The sequence below is a fragment of the Artemia sp. Qi Xiang Cuo genome, chromosome 10 (assembly GCF_049724085.1).
Source record: "Artemia sp. Qi Xiang Cuo chromosome 10, ASM4972408v1, whole genome shotgun sequence".
NCBI classification, from domain to species: Eukaryota; Metazoa; Arthropoda; class Branchiopoda; order Anostraca; family Artemiidae; genus Artemia; species Artemia sp. Qi Xiang Cuo.
Window position 1 is genome coordinate 27,497,158 of NC_142803.1, and position 15,951 is coordinate 27,513,108.

Here is a 15,951-nt window from a genome sequence, read left to right on the forward strand (position 1 = left end):
CTGTTTTTGCGTGAGTGTGTATTTTTTCGTGTGTGTGTGTGTGTGTGAGTTTTGTGTGTGTGTGTGTGTGTGTATGTTTCTGTGTTCATGTAAGTTTTTGTATGAATGTAAGTTTTAGTGTGAATGTATAAGATTTTGTGTGTGTGTGTGTGTGAGAGTTTGTGTGTGTGTAAGTTTCGTCGAGTGTGTGTAAGTTTTCGAGTGTGTGTGAGTTTTGTGTGTTTGTTTGTGTTTGTGTGTGTAATTTTTTTTGTGAATGTAATTTTTTTTGTGCATGTAAGTTTTAGTGTGCATGTGTAAGTTTTTGTGTGTGTGTGTGATGTTTGTTTGTGTGTGTGTGTTAGTTTTGGCGTGTGTGTGTAAGTGTTGGTGTGTGTGTGTTAGTTTTATTGTGTGTGTGTCAGTTTTTGTGTGTGTGTGTGTAATTTTTAGTGTGTGTGTTTAATTGTTCGTTTGTGTGTGTGTATTTCTTTGTTTGTTCATTTAAGATTTGTGCGTGTTTGATTTTTTGTTTTTGATTTTTTGTTCTCTTTTGCTTTTTTTTTTTCGTTTTCTTTTTATTTTTTTTTTTTTGTGTGTGTGTGTGTGTGTGTGCTTATTTTTTATCGGTGTTTTGTATTTTTTTTCTATTTTTTTTTTGTTTGTGCGTGTGTGTAATTTTTTGTTTTTTTTTATGGTTTTTTTTCCATGTAAGTTTTTTTGTGGATGTAAGTATTTGAGTGTGGGTGTAAGTTTTTGTGTGTGTGTGGGTGAGTATGTTTGTGTGTGTGTCTTCTCGTGTGTGTGAATGTTTTTACGTGTGTGTGTAAGTTTTCGTGTGTGTTTGTGTATAAGTTTTTATGTGCGTGTATGTTTTCGTATGTGTGTAAGTTTTTGTGTGTGTTTGTGTAAGTTTTTGTGTGTGTGTAAGTTTTGTGTTTGTGTAAGTTTTTGTTCGTGTGTGTAAGATTTTGTGTGTGTGTGTAAGTTTTTGCGTGCATGTAAGTTTTTGTGTGCATGTAAGTTTTTGCGTGTGGGTGTAAGTTTTTGTGTGTGAGTGTAAGTTTTTGTGTGTCTAAGCTTTTGTGTGTGTGTGTAAGTTTTGGGGTGGGTGTTAGTTTTTGTGTTTGTGTGTAAGTTTTTGTGCGTGTGTGTAAGTTTTGTGTGTGTGTGTGTAAGTTTTTGTGTGCATGTAAGTTTTTGTGTGCTTGTAAGATTTGGCGTGTGGGTGTAAGTTTTTGTTTGTGTATGTAAGTTTTTGTGTGTCTAAGCTTTTGTGTGTGGGTGTATTTTTTTTTGTGTGTTTGTAATTTTGTGTGTACGTGTGTGTGTGTGTATGTTTTTTGTGTGTGTGTGTGTATAAGTTTGTGTGTGTGTGTGTGTGTGTATATGTGTTGTTTTGTGTGTGTAAGTTTTGGCGTGTGTGTGTGAGTTTTCGTGTGTGTGTGTGTCAGTGTTTGTGTGTGTGTGTGTGTTTGTAAGTTTTTTTGTGCGTGTGCGTGTGTTTTTTTGTTGTGTTCCTGTGTATGTTTTTGTGTGTGTGTGTGTGTGTGTGTGTGTGGGTGTGTGTTTAAGTTTTTTTGTGTGTGTAAGTTTTTGCGTGTGTGTGTAAGTTTTCGTGTGTGTGTGTGTGTGTGAGTTTTGTGTGTGTGTGTGTGTGTATGTTTTTGTGTGCATGTAAGTTTTTGTGTGCATGTAAGTTTTCGTGTGCATGTGTAAGTTTTTGTGTGTGTGTGTGTGTAAGTTTTGGCGTGTGTGTGTAAGTTTTAGTGTGTTTGTGTGGGTGAGTTTTGTGTGTGTGTGTGTGTTTGTGTATGTGTTATTTTTTGTGTGAATGTAAGTTTTTGTGTGAATATAAGTTTTAGTGTGAATGTGTAAGTTTTTGTGTGTGTGTGTGTGTGTGTAAGTTTTTTTGTGTGTGTAAGTTTTGGCGTGTGTGTGTAATTTTTCGTGTGTGTGTGTGTAAGTTTTCATGTGTGTGTGTAAGTTTTTGTGTGTGTGTGTGTGTAAGTTTTTGTGTCTGTTTGTGTAATTTTTCGTGTGTGTGTGTGTAATTGTTTTTGTGTGCGTATAATATTTTTTTAGTGTGTGTAAGTTTTTGTGTGCATGTAAGTTTTTATGTGCATGTAAGTTTTCGTGTGCATGTGTAAGTTTTTTGTATGTATGTGTGTGTGTCGTAAGTTTTCGTGTGTGTGTGTAAGTTTTCTTGTGTGTGTGTAAGTTTTTGTGTGTGTGTGTAAGTTTTTGTGTGTGTACGTTTTTGTGTGCTTTTATGTTTTTGTGTGGTTCTAAATTTGTGGGTGTTGGCGTACGTTTGTGTGTGTGTGTGTGTGTGAAATTTTGTGCGTTTCTTTTAGTGTTCGTTTGTAATTTTTTACTTGTGTTTGTAAGTTTTCGTGTGTTTGTAAGTTTTCGTGTGCATATAAGTTTTCGTGTGCATGTGTAAGTTTTTGTGTGTGTGTGTGTGTAAGTTTTTGTGTGTGTGTAAGTTTTTGTTTTGTGTGTGTAATTGTTTGTGTGTGTGTAAGTTTTTGTGCGTGTGTGTCAGGTTTTGCGTGAATGTAAGTTTTTGTGTGCATGTAAGTTTTTGCGTGTGGGTGTAAGTTTTTGTGTGTGCGTCTAAGTTTGTGAGTGTCTAAGCTTTTGTGTGTGGGTGTAAGTTTTTTGTGTGTGTGTGTAAGTTTGTGTGTGTGTGTGTGTGTGTGTAAGTTTTTGTGTGTGTAAGTTTGTGTGTGTGTGTGTGTGTGTGTGTATAAGTGTGTGTATGTGTGTGTGTGTGTGTGTGTGTGTAAGTTTTTGTCTGTGTATGTTTTGGCGTTTGTGTGTTAGTTTTTGTGTGTGTGTAAGTTTTGTGTGTGTGTGTGTAAGTTTTTGTTTGTGTGTAAGTTTTTTTGTTTGTTTTAGTTTTTTTTTGTGTGTGTAAGTTTGTTTGTGTGTGTGTAAGTTTTTGTGTGTGTGTAAGTTTTTTGTGTGTGTGTAAGTTTTTGTGTGTGTGTAAGTTTTTGTGTGTGTATAAGTTTTTGTGTGTATAAGTTTTTGTGTGGGTCTAAGTTTTTGTTTGTGTGTAAGTTTTTGTGTGAGTGTAAGTTTTTGTGTGTGTGTAAGTTTTTTTGTGTGTGTAATTTTTTGTGTGTGTGTAAGTTTTTTTGTGTGTGTGATTTTTTTTTTGTGTGTGTAATTTTTTGTGTGTATGTTTAATTTTATGTGTGTGTGTAAGTTTTTGTGTGCGTGTAAGTTTTTGTGTGCGTGTAAGTTTTTGTGTGTGTGTGAGTTTTTGTGTGTGTGTAAGTTTTTTTTTGTGTGTAAGTTTTTGTGTGTGTGTGTGTAAGTTTTTGTGTGTGTGTTTGAGTTTTTGTGTGTGTGCCCATATCAATTCTATTTTCCTAAAATAATATAAAAATTTACACTTCAGTTCAGATTTTTCTCAAAGAGATGAAAAATTTAAATACTGTTCCAAATTTTTCATGGAAGATAGAAAAGTTCAAGTTCTCTTCTGAATTTTACCAAAGAACATAATTCAATTCTAATTTCTCCAGAGAAAATAAAAAGCTTCCACAGATTATTTTCCATGAAGATAAAAGTTTCACTTTAATTCTAAATTTTCTTAAATTCAATTCCGACCTTTCTCAAAGAGATGAAAAAATTTAAAGTTCAGTTCTAAATTTTTCCGTAGAAGATTGGAAAAGTTATACTAAGATTGTGATTATTTTCAGTGAAGATGAAAAGTTTCACTTTAATTCTAAATTTTCTTAAATTCAGTTCCGACTTTTCACATCGAGATGAAAAAATTTAAAGTTCTGTTCCAAATTTTTCATTGAAGATAGGAAAAGTTATACTTTGATCGTGAATATTAAAGTTCTCTTCTGAATTTTACCAAAGAACATAATTCAATTCTAATTTCTCCAGAGAAAATAAAAAGCTAAGTAAACTAGAACTCTAACAAAAAAAAGCGGCGCATTCCTGCGGCGCATTCCTGCGGCGCATCCCTGCGGCGCATCCCTGCAGCACATCCCTGCGGCGCATCCCTGCGGCGCATCCCCTGCGGCGCATCCCTGCGGTGCATCCCTGCGGCGCTTCCCCTGACCCGCGGTGCATCCCCCTGCGGCGCATCCCCATGCGGCGCATTCCGGGCCCGCGGTGCTTCTCGGGCCCGGGGGACCTTTGAGGACCGGGGGGAGGGCCTCTGGGGTCCAGGGTGCCCTTTGGGGGTCCGGGGGCTTTTTGAGGACCAGAGGAGGGCCTTTGAGGGTCTGAGGAGGGCGTTTGGGGGGCTGGGGCTCTTTGGGAGCTTGGGGGTCCTTTGAGTACTGGGGGCTTCCTTCGGGGTTGGGGTGGGGGATCGGAACCCTTTGGGGTTGGGGTAGGAGGATTGGAACCCTTTGGGGTTGGGTTAGAGGACCTCACAACACTGTTCAAATGAAACTTGTGTATTATAACGACCACAGAGTTTCACCATTAAATTCTCTTCTAAAATCTCTTCAAAAATCATCTTTTAAAATGTCTCTAACTGTTTCGCCGAAATAGTTCCATAACCTGTCTAAAACAGTTTCGCCCAAATAATCCCTAAACGTAATTTCAGCGTGTTCCTTTTGTTTTTGGCATCTCTGCGCTAATGCATTTCAAATTAATAAGAAACCTGATTCCCGCGCTAAAACAATTCATCGCTAAGATGTTTCTTGGAGAATTGTTTACATGGCCTTTGGCTATTAATATCCTTTGGAGTTCGACCAAAAGAGTTGTTTCCGAGGCAATGACATTAATAACTTGGATCTATTCCTGGAGAATCGTTTCTAGGCGAAAATTTTTAAAGTCTGACAGATGATGTCATTGGTTGATTGATCTGTCAAGAAAGGGGAATTAATTTGTTGTTTCTAAGGGGAATTATTGATTCACGATAGGTGAATTGAGGTCGACAGCACAGGTGTTCCAAGGTCGATGTTGTTGTTGTTGTAAGTGCACGCTCTCAGCGAATGTCAAGGTCGATGTTGTTGTTGTTGACACACTTTGATTACGCAATCAATTTAGGTCATTGACCCCATTAACAACGTGTTCTCCCTAATGACTCTTTGCCCATATATGGTGTGGGGTCACGAGTAACACCCCCATCTCTACTGATTCGAACCCTCGCCCTCTCGGACAAATTAACTGACGAATTCGAATAACTTGATTTAATTTTTTTCTGAAATACTAAAAGAAAATGTGAAACAAAAGTGAAGTTTTTTTTTCATCAAGAAATTATCAGAAAATAAATCAAGCTCAAGATCGCTCAAATCTTATAATTTTTTGGCGCGGTAGGACAAACAACATTGGTTAAGAATTACCGTAGCATGCCTTAACAAATAGAGGTTATCCACATAATCAAATAGAAGGCACAAAACCATGATTGAAAAAAACCTTTAAGGAATTGAACCTTTGACGCACTAATTTCAAGTCCAAGCTCTATTGACTGAACTACGAACTCTATTAATGTAATTTAATCCAATTGATTTTATAGGACCATAATTGCCTAAGTTACAGCCCTTTTTCCAGCGACTATGGATTGTCAGGTCTTCATCAAAAGTATGGTTATTCGACCTTTCGACTATGCTAAAAAATTGCTATCTCATAATTCTGATCGGGCGATTTTAGGAGAAGGGGTTGTTGGGGGGGGGAGTTAGCTGCCTTCCAATCTTTTTGGTCGCTTAAAAAAGGACTTTAGCAATTTTAATTTCTGTTTGAATGATCTATTAAATATCTCTTTATGTTATTCACGTAACTCGCTAGCCCTGGTTAAAAAAAGGACAAAAGATGGAACATCAGTGTTACCCATGCAAAAGTGATTTTCTTTGTTGTTCAAGGTGGGGGACTCTAATAAACCTATGCAAGATTTTTGACAATACTGCTTACAATAGTGCAGTTTTGATTTTGATCCGATGCCATTTTCGAGGGGCCTCAGGCTCTTTTTCAAAATCATCTTAAATTTGTTTTCTCAATAAACTTTTACCTTTAAGATTAACCGAAATAATAGTTGTCATTTCTGAACTAATGTCAAATTCAATTTTTCCTCATTAGGCAGATTTTTTCAAAATACGCTTTTCAACTTTTGGTTAGTATGGGCTGTGGTGTGCTCTTTACTAGGTTGTAGCTACTGCTGCAGCCATGATAGAAGGCACGAAATCACCTTAAAAAACTCTGATACACACGATACCAAAACGCCCAATACCACGTACAGCCCTTCCCTAGGGCCTATGGAGGGTCATATCATAGGCAGCGCGCCAGCGCTGCCTAAGTAAAGAACGATGTGGGCACAATGTGTTTTTTTTTTTTTTTTGGTTTTTTCTCTATGCCCGGGCACTTCGTATCGAAGGAGTTGTCGTAGAAACTTCAAAAGGGGCTCATTCGTTTCGAAATTGGAGTTGTTTGTGCCCTTTTTAATATTCAACTGGGATTTTAGGACTAGTAGCCCCCCCCCACGCCCATCAACCCTCCCCCCACATACAATCACAATTTTGAGATGTCTATTTTTTTCAGCGTAGTTGATTTCCAGATATAAAATATGTTTTTGAGGAGGACACTCCCCCAAAACCCTCGGGGCAAGGGTTTTAAGTTATGCCCTGGGGGCATATAAGGTTTTTATAGAAGACGTTGTCGTAGAAACTTCAAAACAGGCTCATTCGATTGGAAATTCAAAGAGCTAATACCCTTTTTAATAGTCAAAAGTGATTGGAGGGCAACTAGCCCCCCTCACGCCCTTCATTCCCCCAGACACATCAAATCAAAATTTTGAGATAGCCATTTTGTTCAGCGTAGTTGATTTCCAGATAGAAAATATGTTTTTGAGGAGGACACGCCCAAACATCCCTCAGGGCAAGGGTTTTAAGTTATGCCCAGGGGATATATATAAGGTTTTTAAAGAAGGCGTTGTCGTAGAAACTTCAATAAAAGATCATTCGATTGGAAATTCAAAGCGCTAGTGCCCTGTTTAATAGTCTAAAGTGATTGGAGGGCAACTAGCCCCCCCCCCCCCCACACCAATCATTCCCCCAAATACATCCAATAAAAAATATGAGATAGCCATTTTGTTCAGCGTAGTTGATTTCCAGACAGAAAACAAATTTTTCAGGAGGACACTCCCCCACAACCCTCAGGGCAAGGATTATAAGTTATGCCCTGGGGTCATATAAGGTTTATATTGAAATCTTTGTCGTAGAAACTTGAAAAAGGGCTCATTCGATTTGAAGTTCAAAGGACTAGTACCCTTTTTAATAAGCGAAAGTGACTTGAAGGCAACCGACCCCCCTCTCACGCCCACCTTTTCCCCAAACACATCCAATCAAAATTTTTAGATAGCCATTTTATTCAACGTAGTTGAAAGTTTTGGAAATTATGTCTTTAAGGATGACATCCCCTCCCCCAACCGCCCTCAGAGCAAGGGTTGTAGGTTATGCCCTGGGGGCATATAAAGTTTTTATTGAAAGCGTTGTCGTAGAAACTTCAAAAGGGCTCATTCAATTGGCAATTGAAAGCGCTAGTGCCTTTTTTAACAGTTGAAAGTGATTGGATAGCGACTAACGCCCCTCTCACGCCCACCATTTTCACAAACACATCTAATTAAAATGTTGAGATATCCATTTTGTTCAACGTAGTTGAAAGTTATGGAAATTTTGTTTTTTAGGATAATGGCCCCCTCGGAGTAGTCGGTGCAAGGATTTTAAGTTATGCCCTGGGGGCAAATAAGGTTTTTATTGAAGGCGTTGTCGTAGAAACTTCAAAAGGGCTCATTCGATTGAAAATAGAAGGGGCTGATGCCCTTTTTAATAGTCGAAAGTGATTGGAGGGAAACTAATCCCCCTCCCATGCCTAGCCCCCGTTTGCCTTTATGTTTAAAAACTAAATGTTGCCTTAAGATTAAATCAAAATGTACTGTGTTTAATGCTAATTCCCAATAAGGCATCTCAGCAGTATCCCAAGAACGACTGAGGGTATTATGTTCAAACTTTTGGGGCTGCTTCTGCTCTTAAAATTTAACCAAATCACAATAGCGTAAGTGTATCCAAGCTATCAAAGAAAGTAAACAGATTTTTTTGTGAATGGTATCAAGTTTCCATTTCAGATCAACTAGAGGAGGTATGAACGTAAATTAAACACTACTATTTGTTTCCAGATTTTCCAGACGGTGAATGTTGTTAAAAATTGCTGAAAATTTTTTCCGGCATACAAATAGCAGTCCAAACTATAAATTCTTAAAAAAACGAAAAGATTTAAAATAGCATTTTCTTTTTCTCTGAAAAGACTATGCCGATATAAAACAAGCGAAATTTAATTAAAAAAACTTATTCATCAAGGTAAATTTTTCTAAGAAAAGTAACGAACTCTATTAAACAAAAAATGAGCAAAAATAAAATCAAATAATCTACCAAGCGTGAAACTACCACATATCAGTATCAATAAATAAATGAAACCCAAAACGAACAGAAATTACAATAAATAACCGATTTAAACTCAAAACAAGCAAAAATTAACATGAATAGAGCTCAAAACCCGTATACCTTCCCAAGGTCAGAACATAATTTGCATTTTACTGAAAAAAATACAAATGAATGTGTATTTTCAGTTTAATATACATTTACTGATATTTAGTAATCAAAATCTTAATATTTTTTGATTAATTAATGTTATAAAAGTAAAAAAATTTATATTTTTTTCAGTAAAGTGCAAATTATTTTCTGGTCTTGGGAAAGCATAGAGGTTTTGAGCCCAATTTATGTTAATTTCTGCTTGTTTTGAGTTTGACTGGGTTATTCATTGTAATTTCTGCTCGTTTTGGGTCTCATGTATTTCTCGATGCTGATTTATGATAGTTACACGCTCTGTAGAATATTCTATTTTATTTTTGTAAATTTTTGGTTAAATGGAGTTCTTTACTTTTCTCTTAAAAACTTATTTTGTGGAAAAAGTTTGATTAATTAATCATCATCAAAACCTTACTTATTGGACCTTTGAACTTTATTGAACAAAATGGATATCTCAAAATTTTTATAGGACGACTTTGGGGGGAGGAAACTTTTTGTGGAGGGGGCTAGCTGCCATCCAATCTTTTTGGTCACTTAAAAAGGACTGTAATTACCCTACAAAAGGTTTTCGACCATGCTGATTCCAATGGTGCACTTTTTATTTTGATCTGACACCATTTCCAATGGATTTCAGGCAGGACTGTACCTAGATTTTTTTCGAGGGGGGGGGATTTACTCAAAGATTTTTTGGGGGTACACAAAAAAAATTAACGGTTATTTACGGATTTTAACGGTTATTAACGGTTTTAAACTGAATTGGATTTAACTTACATAAAATAGGATTTCAATTTAAAACAGACATAAATTGGATTTCAGTTTAAATTCAACTTAGCTTAATTAGTTTAATCTCAAAGTTATTTTTATAGACCTGCCTGAATTTAATAATGAATCCTCCAAAAAGGGCCATATTAAGGATCTTTTTTTTGGGGGGGGGGAGGTAAAAAGGATTTTTTTCGGGGGGAGGGGGTTTACACAAAAAACCTTCATAAAACGCATACAAATTTGTTTATATTCATTTTTGTTACGTTTTTACGAGTCGGAACATCATTTAGGGGGGGGGAGGTTCAAACCCCCTAACCTACCTCCCTGCATACGGCCTTGCCTCCAAAAAAGAAATACCTTATACATAAACTCTTAAACATTGAGAAAAGAGGTAAAAAATAAAACGAGAAAAACTATATAGAAGGTAAAATAGTTTTTTAATAAGACTTAAGGGAGGTTAATGCAATATCTCATTTTATTAATAATGGTCGACTATTCCAATGATTGGCAATGCGAAAGTATAAACTAGAGCTCATTTCGAAAGATAACAAAGATATTTCTTACCAAGATCAGACGCTGTTATATTATATATTATCAACTGATATTCCCAAGGTCGTGGTATAGATGTTCTAACTTTTGGACTTGGAAATACTGACCGGCCTTCATGGAGCCATTCAGCTTCTGGTACTGGACACCCTAATAAGGTAATAATTTCAATGTACAATGTCATAAGAATCACTTAAAAGAATCACGAAAATTGTATCTATGACTATTATGTTTGCTTCCAAAAAAGCAACAGAAAAAACTGGAAAAATTGAAAAAAGACGCAAAAATACTGAGTTTTTATTCCAAAATACAAAAACTTCAAAATTCTAGCACCTTCAATATACGGTGGTCTATCTTGCTCTAACTTACTATTCGGAATTCAGTGTAATATTGAAAATGAATCAACTATAGCTGTACGGGAATGAATAGGAGATCATAGTTTTTTCCAGGTAGGTGGTTCATTTTTAAATAACAGTTTCCCAGATTCTTCTTCGAAATCTTCGAAACAAGTTAGGGGATTCTAAATTTCTTTTTGTTTGTTGAAGAGCTCCTTAACAGCTAGACTTCAGGGTCTTAAGAACTTTCAATCTTCGAAGAACCAGAAATTAAAAAAAGTAAATAATTTCAACGGAAAGACAAAGAGCCGACATTAAACCTTCCTAAACCATCCTCTAAATTACTAGCCCTTGAGTTTACCATCCTTTAGAATTGTTAACTATGGTAAATTCTATGATAAAAATTATGGTAAATGTCAAATTCTACGTATCTTTTATTCGCCCTTCTCTTGAATACGCATGTCCCCTTTGGCATTTGTCTCTCACTAAAAACCAATCTTAGCTTTTAAAATCAGTGCAAATCAGTGCAAATCAGTGCAACTGTTAAGAATTATGGCAAGGATCAAACCCCTTTAGTTCGGAGTTTTATGGATTATCGACCAAAGAAATTATTTGGCCATCATTTTATTGGTGACAGAAACTAGCGCTTCATGGCGATTTATGTAGGCCAGCCGAGAAGCAGAGGGTCCTCAAGTTAGGTGGAAAGAGGTCATAAGGAAACTGGGACATCAGGAAATGGAGTAAAAAATGAAGCTTTGAACAGACTGGGGTAGCAGAGGAGCGTGTGTAGATGTTCTAATCTAAATTGTCCTGTTTTGGAAAATTTACCGTTTTCTTGTTTTGTTGAAACACGTGGACCAAGGCCGTATCCAGGGGGAGATTACCCGGTTTGAACCCCCCCCCCCCTCAAAACTTTTGGCTGAGTCGAAAATAACTCGAAAATTAGTAAAACCTAGGTAAAAATCAGTAAAATTAGTCGAAAACTGCGTCCAAAATTAGTAACCCCCCCCCCCTCCGAAAAAAAATCCTGGATCCACCCTTGACGGGGACTGAGTAACTTATTTTGCTTCCGCTAAAAAAAAACCGTTTTTGCACTAATTTCAACGGGGTCACATTATTTGGAACAGTGAAAATTTGGAGTCTCAAGTCAGGTGAAAGAACGGCCCCCTTTAAGACATTAGGTGGAGGCACAGTATTAGATGTCTATGTCAACAGTATAATTCCACTGCCGAAGAATCCTGAACAGTTTGTTGTTTGCAACAACTCTAGTACAGTACAGTTATGAATATATAATGACAGGCACCTTTCATTTTTAAAGCAAATTAAATAAATTACATTAATTATTAAATTTAAGTTAACTCGATAATCTAATCCATAACTTTGATCTAATCTGCTTGGTCGATTATTTCGAAATAGGACACAATTGCGTATTTCACTTAGTAACCCTGATGAATGTATTTTGTGAATGTATTCACAAAATACATTCAAGACGACCTGTAGAAAAACTTTTATTGAATGAATTTATTTACCGATTTTCCCTTCGACTCTACCACAAATCTTTCTATTTTATGCAATGTTTAGCCGATTGCAAAAGAAGAGAAAACGAATGAAATGAGGTTGCTATTTTGTTTTGTCCCTTTTAATTTTCTTCCCGTCAGGACAAGAGTATCCAAAAATGTAGCCATATAATGTTTGCGTCTCTAGAGGACTTTACGGGAGATTAAATAAGAAAAAACAAGTTTTTTTAAACTGAAAGTAAGGAGCAACATTAAAACTTAAAGCGAACAGAAGTTATTACGTATATGAGGGGTTCGCCCCCCTAGTCAATACCTCGCTCTTTACGCTAAAATAAAAAAAAAACGCGTAACTTTTAATGAGTAAGCCTAAATTTGATGAAACTTATATATTTGAAATCAGCATAAAAATTTGATTCTTCTGATGTATCTATTGGTATCAAAAGTCCGTTTTTTAAGAGTTTCGGTTACTATTGAGCCGGGTCGCTCCTTACTTACAGTTCTTTACCACGAACTGTTTGAATAGACGATTTTTTCTTGTGATTCTCGGCTTCTCAAGCCAGTGAGGCTAAGCGAAATATAAGTTTTTATGCCAGACTTTGAGTCTCAAATGAAATAAAATTAAAGATATACATAGGAAACAACTCTTACCTGTCACTTCCACTAACCAAACGATGGTTCCACCCAGAAAAATTTCTTGATCAGAAAGTCCTCGCACTATTTTTGGTGCATCAACATGAACCAATTTGGGAACTGCAAAAACAAAATGTGTATTGAATAGCTGGAAGTACGGTAATTATCATAAATTAAAGAGGTGATGATTGTGCACAAGGTTAAAATGGTGTCAATTACAAAGTGTAGGGGAAGGGATATCATTTATCCCCCTTCCCTCTCTGGATTATGAAAATACACTTTTTGGTATTTTCGTTGGAAAATGCCATTTTTTGTATTTTCACAGAAAAACCGAAAAAAAACAATAAATTTACCCTCCTTAGATTAAAGAATACATCTTGCCCTCTCCTCTAACATTTGATGAACTGAAGCCACTGCGAGCTAACTATAAAAAATCGTTGAAAGTTTATAAAAAATGGCCCTGTCAGAATCATTAATGTTAGCTCATCTATTCCAAGTTATTTTTAGGGATTATTTTAAATAAATCTTAAAAGTTTAAATTTTTACCATTCAGACTGGTGAAAAATTCTCAACACTTTGTAAAAATGATCAGGAATCAGATGATATCAAATTGATACTACTTCGTCTCTTCTTCTAAATGTGGACTTAAAAGAAGCTAATTTGCACGTTTGAAAAGTCAAAGACAAAATCGGACACGGGTATCACGCATGTACTCGTCCAGGTTTCCCAAAAGGGAGAGTAAATTCAAATACTAAAGTTGGAGGAGAACCAGACGAAGGGCCACTTTGGGACCATGCGTGAAATAGATTGAGAATTTTCCCATGACTCGGCAACGAGACTTGATAACCTTTCTAAAACAAACGTATAGCGTCTATGTAGAATGGGATAATTTTTTAATTCAGGTCCCATCCTGGGAAGACGGGGATCATATTACCCTTGACGAGACCAAGCCATGCTCATGATAGTAGTGCCTATTACTACTGAACTTTCTTTCAGTGGTGCAATTAGTTTATTTCTAAAAGAAAGCTTATTTTGTTCAAGCTAATAAATGTACGGTACTTGTGTATTATTCAGTGCGCACTTGAGAACAAACCGGTTACATAGCAACAAAACTCATTTATTTTGTAACGTATAGTGATAGAAGATGTTATCTAAAGTGATAGAAGATAGTGAATGCGTGGTTTGCTAACAGAAGAACACCATTTGTTACTGCAGTTCGTTTCATTTATTTATGGGTTTACGAATTGTCGACTGTGGCCTGGTGTGAGCGAGAGCTAGGCATTTGAAGAAAAAAGAATTATCGACCTAAACTAACCTATTATATTTTCATCATATTTTGGTATATTTCATTAAGATTAACCTAACTTCGCTTCTCGAGTGTGTACTGAATAATACACAAGTGCCAAATTTACTCCCTATGTTAAATGAGTTTACGTGGAAATGTTGCTTACTTGTAATAGGTAGACTCCGAGAAATGATTTCCTCTGGAAGAGAAACAAAACAGGAAATTTCATCTTTCCAGACACGGTTCTCTGCGAAGCACGTATATTGTCCAACGTCGCTTAAGCAAGGAGATATTACGACCAGCCTGAAAATAAACAATCAAACTTTATTTTTGTTTATTCTAGGTTGCTTTGTATTTTAAATATTGAAGAGTCAATCTAACTAACAATCAATCTGAAAATTGAACCAATAATCCAAAAAATTTTTCATCTTCAGCGAAAGATCAGTTAAATTGTTAAGTGTATATAAATAGCCCACTACAGCGCGTTTTTTCTATATGTTTCTTTGGAGGTTAACCGAGGTTTAGTTAATTTTAAGTTTTCTTTATTATAGAATTGAATGGACTGAATTTAAATAAGAGGGATAGTTTTTGTTTTTCTTGAAATGGAAACAAAAAGCAATACAATAACTTAAAATGAGAGTAAATGTTCCTATAAATAAGGGGAATACCCCCCCCCAATCACAGCCCCATATTCTTTACGATAAAGATACAACTTTTCTATGTCAATGCTTTAAGCATAAATCCTCTGGCCTAAGATAAACTTGATTAACTTATTGCTTTCTATTATTAATTTAAAAAAAACAAGTTTTTTAAGCTGAAAGTAAGGAGCGACATTAAAACTTAAAACGAACAGAATATTCCGTATATGAAAGGGGCTGTCCCCTCCTCAACGCCTCGCTCTTTACGCTAAAGTTTTTTCTTGTTTTAAAAAATAAAGTTGTGAGACAGAGTCAAACTTTAGCGTAAAGAGCGAAGCGTTGAGGAGGGGACAGCCCCTTTCATATACGGAATAATTTCTGTTCGTTTTAAGTTGTAATGTCACTCCTTACTTTCAGTTTAAAAAACTTATTTTTTTAATTAATTTCTGATCGTTTTTTAGTTAATGCAACTTTTATTTTGGCTCACCGTCGTTGAATAAGTAAACAAAATTTGCATAAAATTTTTACTTTTCTTTTGCTAAATGGCTGTCTCTAAATTTGGTTCTTTCGTAATTTACAAATTAACTTACGTAACGAACTTCTATATTCGTATATTTTTCTTCTGGCAAAAAATACGTTGCAGATATAGTTGCAGATTTTTGTAGATATGAGCTTGAAACCTATGTAATAGGGTTTTGTGATACGCTGAATCTGACGGTGGGATTTTCATTAAAATTCTTTCACTAGTAGAGGATGTTTCCTTCCTCTTTAGCAAATCGAACAATTAATTTGAGGATTGTAGTATTTAATTAGCAGTGCTAAAAATGATAAAATTTATATATTAAGAATTAACTTTGTAAGCCAATTCTGTCGATGCATTTAACTGCATCAAAATTCAATGTTAAAAAGCTTCTATTACTCTTGAGCCGTATCGCTTGTTTTTTTGTTTTTTTTATTATTACGTATATGTTATTACGTATATGAGGGGGTTCTCCCCTTACTCAAAACCACGCTCTTTAATTTAAAAGTTAAAAAAAAAATTAATTAACAAACCCCAGAATCAAAAAGGCCGTTTAATTAGAATAGATAGCTTTTTTGAAAGCGCTAACAAAAACAGTAGCGTAAAAAGCGAGTTATTGAATTGGGGGCGAACCCCTTCATATACGTAATAATTTCTGTTCGTTTTAAGTTCTAATGTTGCTTCTTACTTTCAGTTGAAAGAACTTGTTGTTTTTTTTAATTTAGTTTCTGATCTTTTTTTAAATAATGCTTGGAAATCCGGCGCACCGTTCATAGAAATGTCCCTTGCCCCAAACAAACATCCTCCCCGGAAAAATTCTCCCGAGTAACCCCGTCCTCCACCCCCCCCCCCCCAGAAAAAAATCCTTCCTGAAAATGTCTGTATACTTCCCAATAACCAATACAATATGTAAGCAATGGGCAAAGTTCATATCTTGCAGCCCTTCCCCTGGGAACTTTGTCAAAATTTTAACCGGGTGACTTTGAGAAAAAAAAATGAGCGTGGGAGGGGATCTAGTTGCCCTCCATTTTTTGGAGGGCACGCATCGTGATCTTTCTTCGAGCAAAAAATGCAAATTTCCACCTTTTTGCAGATAGGAGCGTGAAACTTCTTTAATAGGGGTTCTCTGATAAGCTGAATGTGATGATGTAATTTTCGTTAAAGTTAATTAAAAATGCAAAATTCCA

At 35.9% G+C, this 15,951-nt stretch overlaps 1 protein-coding gene across 1 annotated transcript in view; it reads right to left on the reverse strand.

Moving 5' to 3' along the window:
* Positions 1-14,296, reverse strand: part of LOC148947627 (myosin light chain kinase, smooth muscle-like) — a 335,162-nt gene extending 320,866 nt beyond the window's left edge. The window contains exons 1-4 of the mRNA XM_089095960.1: positions 14,289-14,296; positions 13,773-13,909; positions 12,340-12,441; positions 9,858-9,989 (exon numbers count right to left, since the gene is read on the reverse strand). Coding sequence (XP_088952086.1) covers positions 9,858-9,989; positions 12,340-12,441; positions 13,773-13,909; positions 14,289-14,296 — 379 coding nt within the window. The remainder of the gene's footprint in view (positions 1-9,857; positions 9,990-12,339; positions 12,442-13,772; positions 13,910-14,288) is intronic.
* Positions 14,297-15,951: the final 1,655 nt, after the last annotated feature.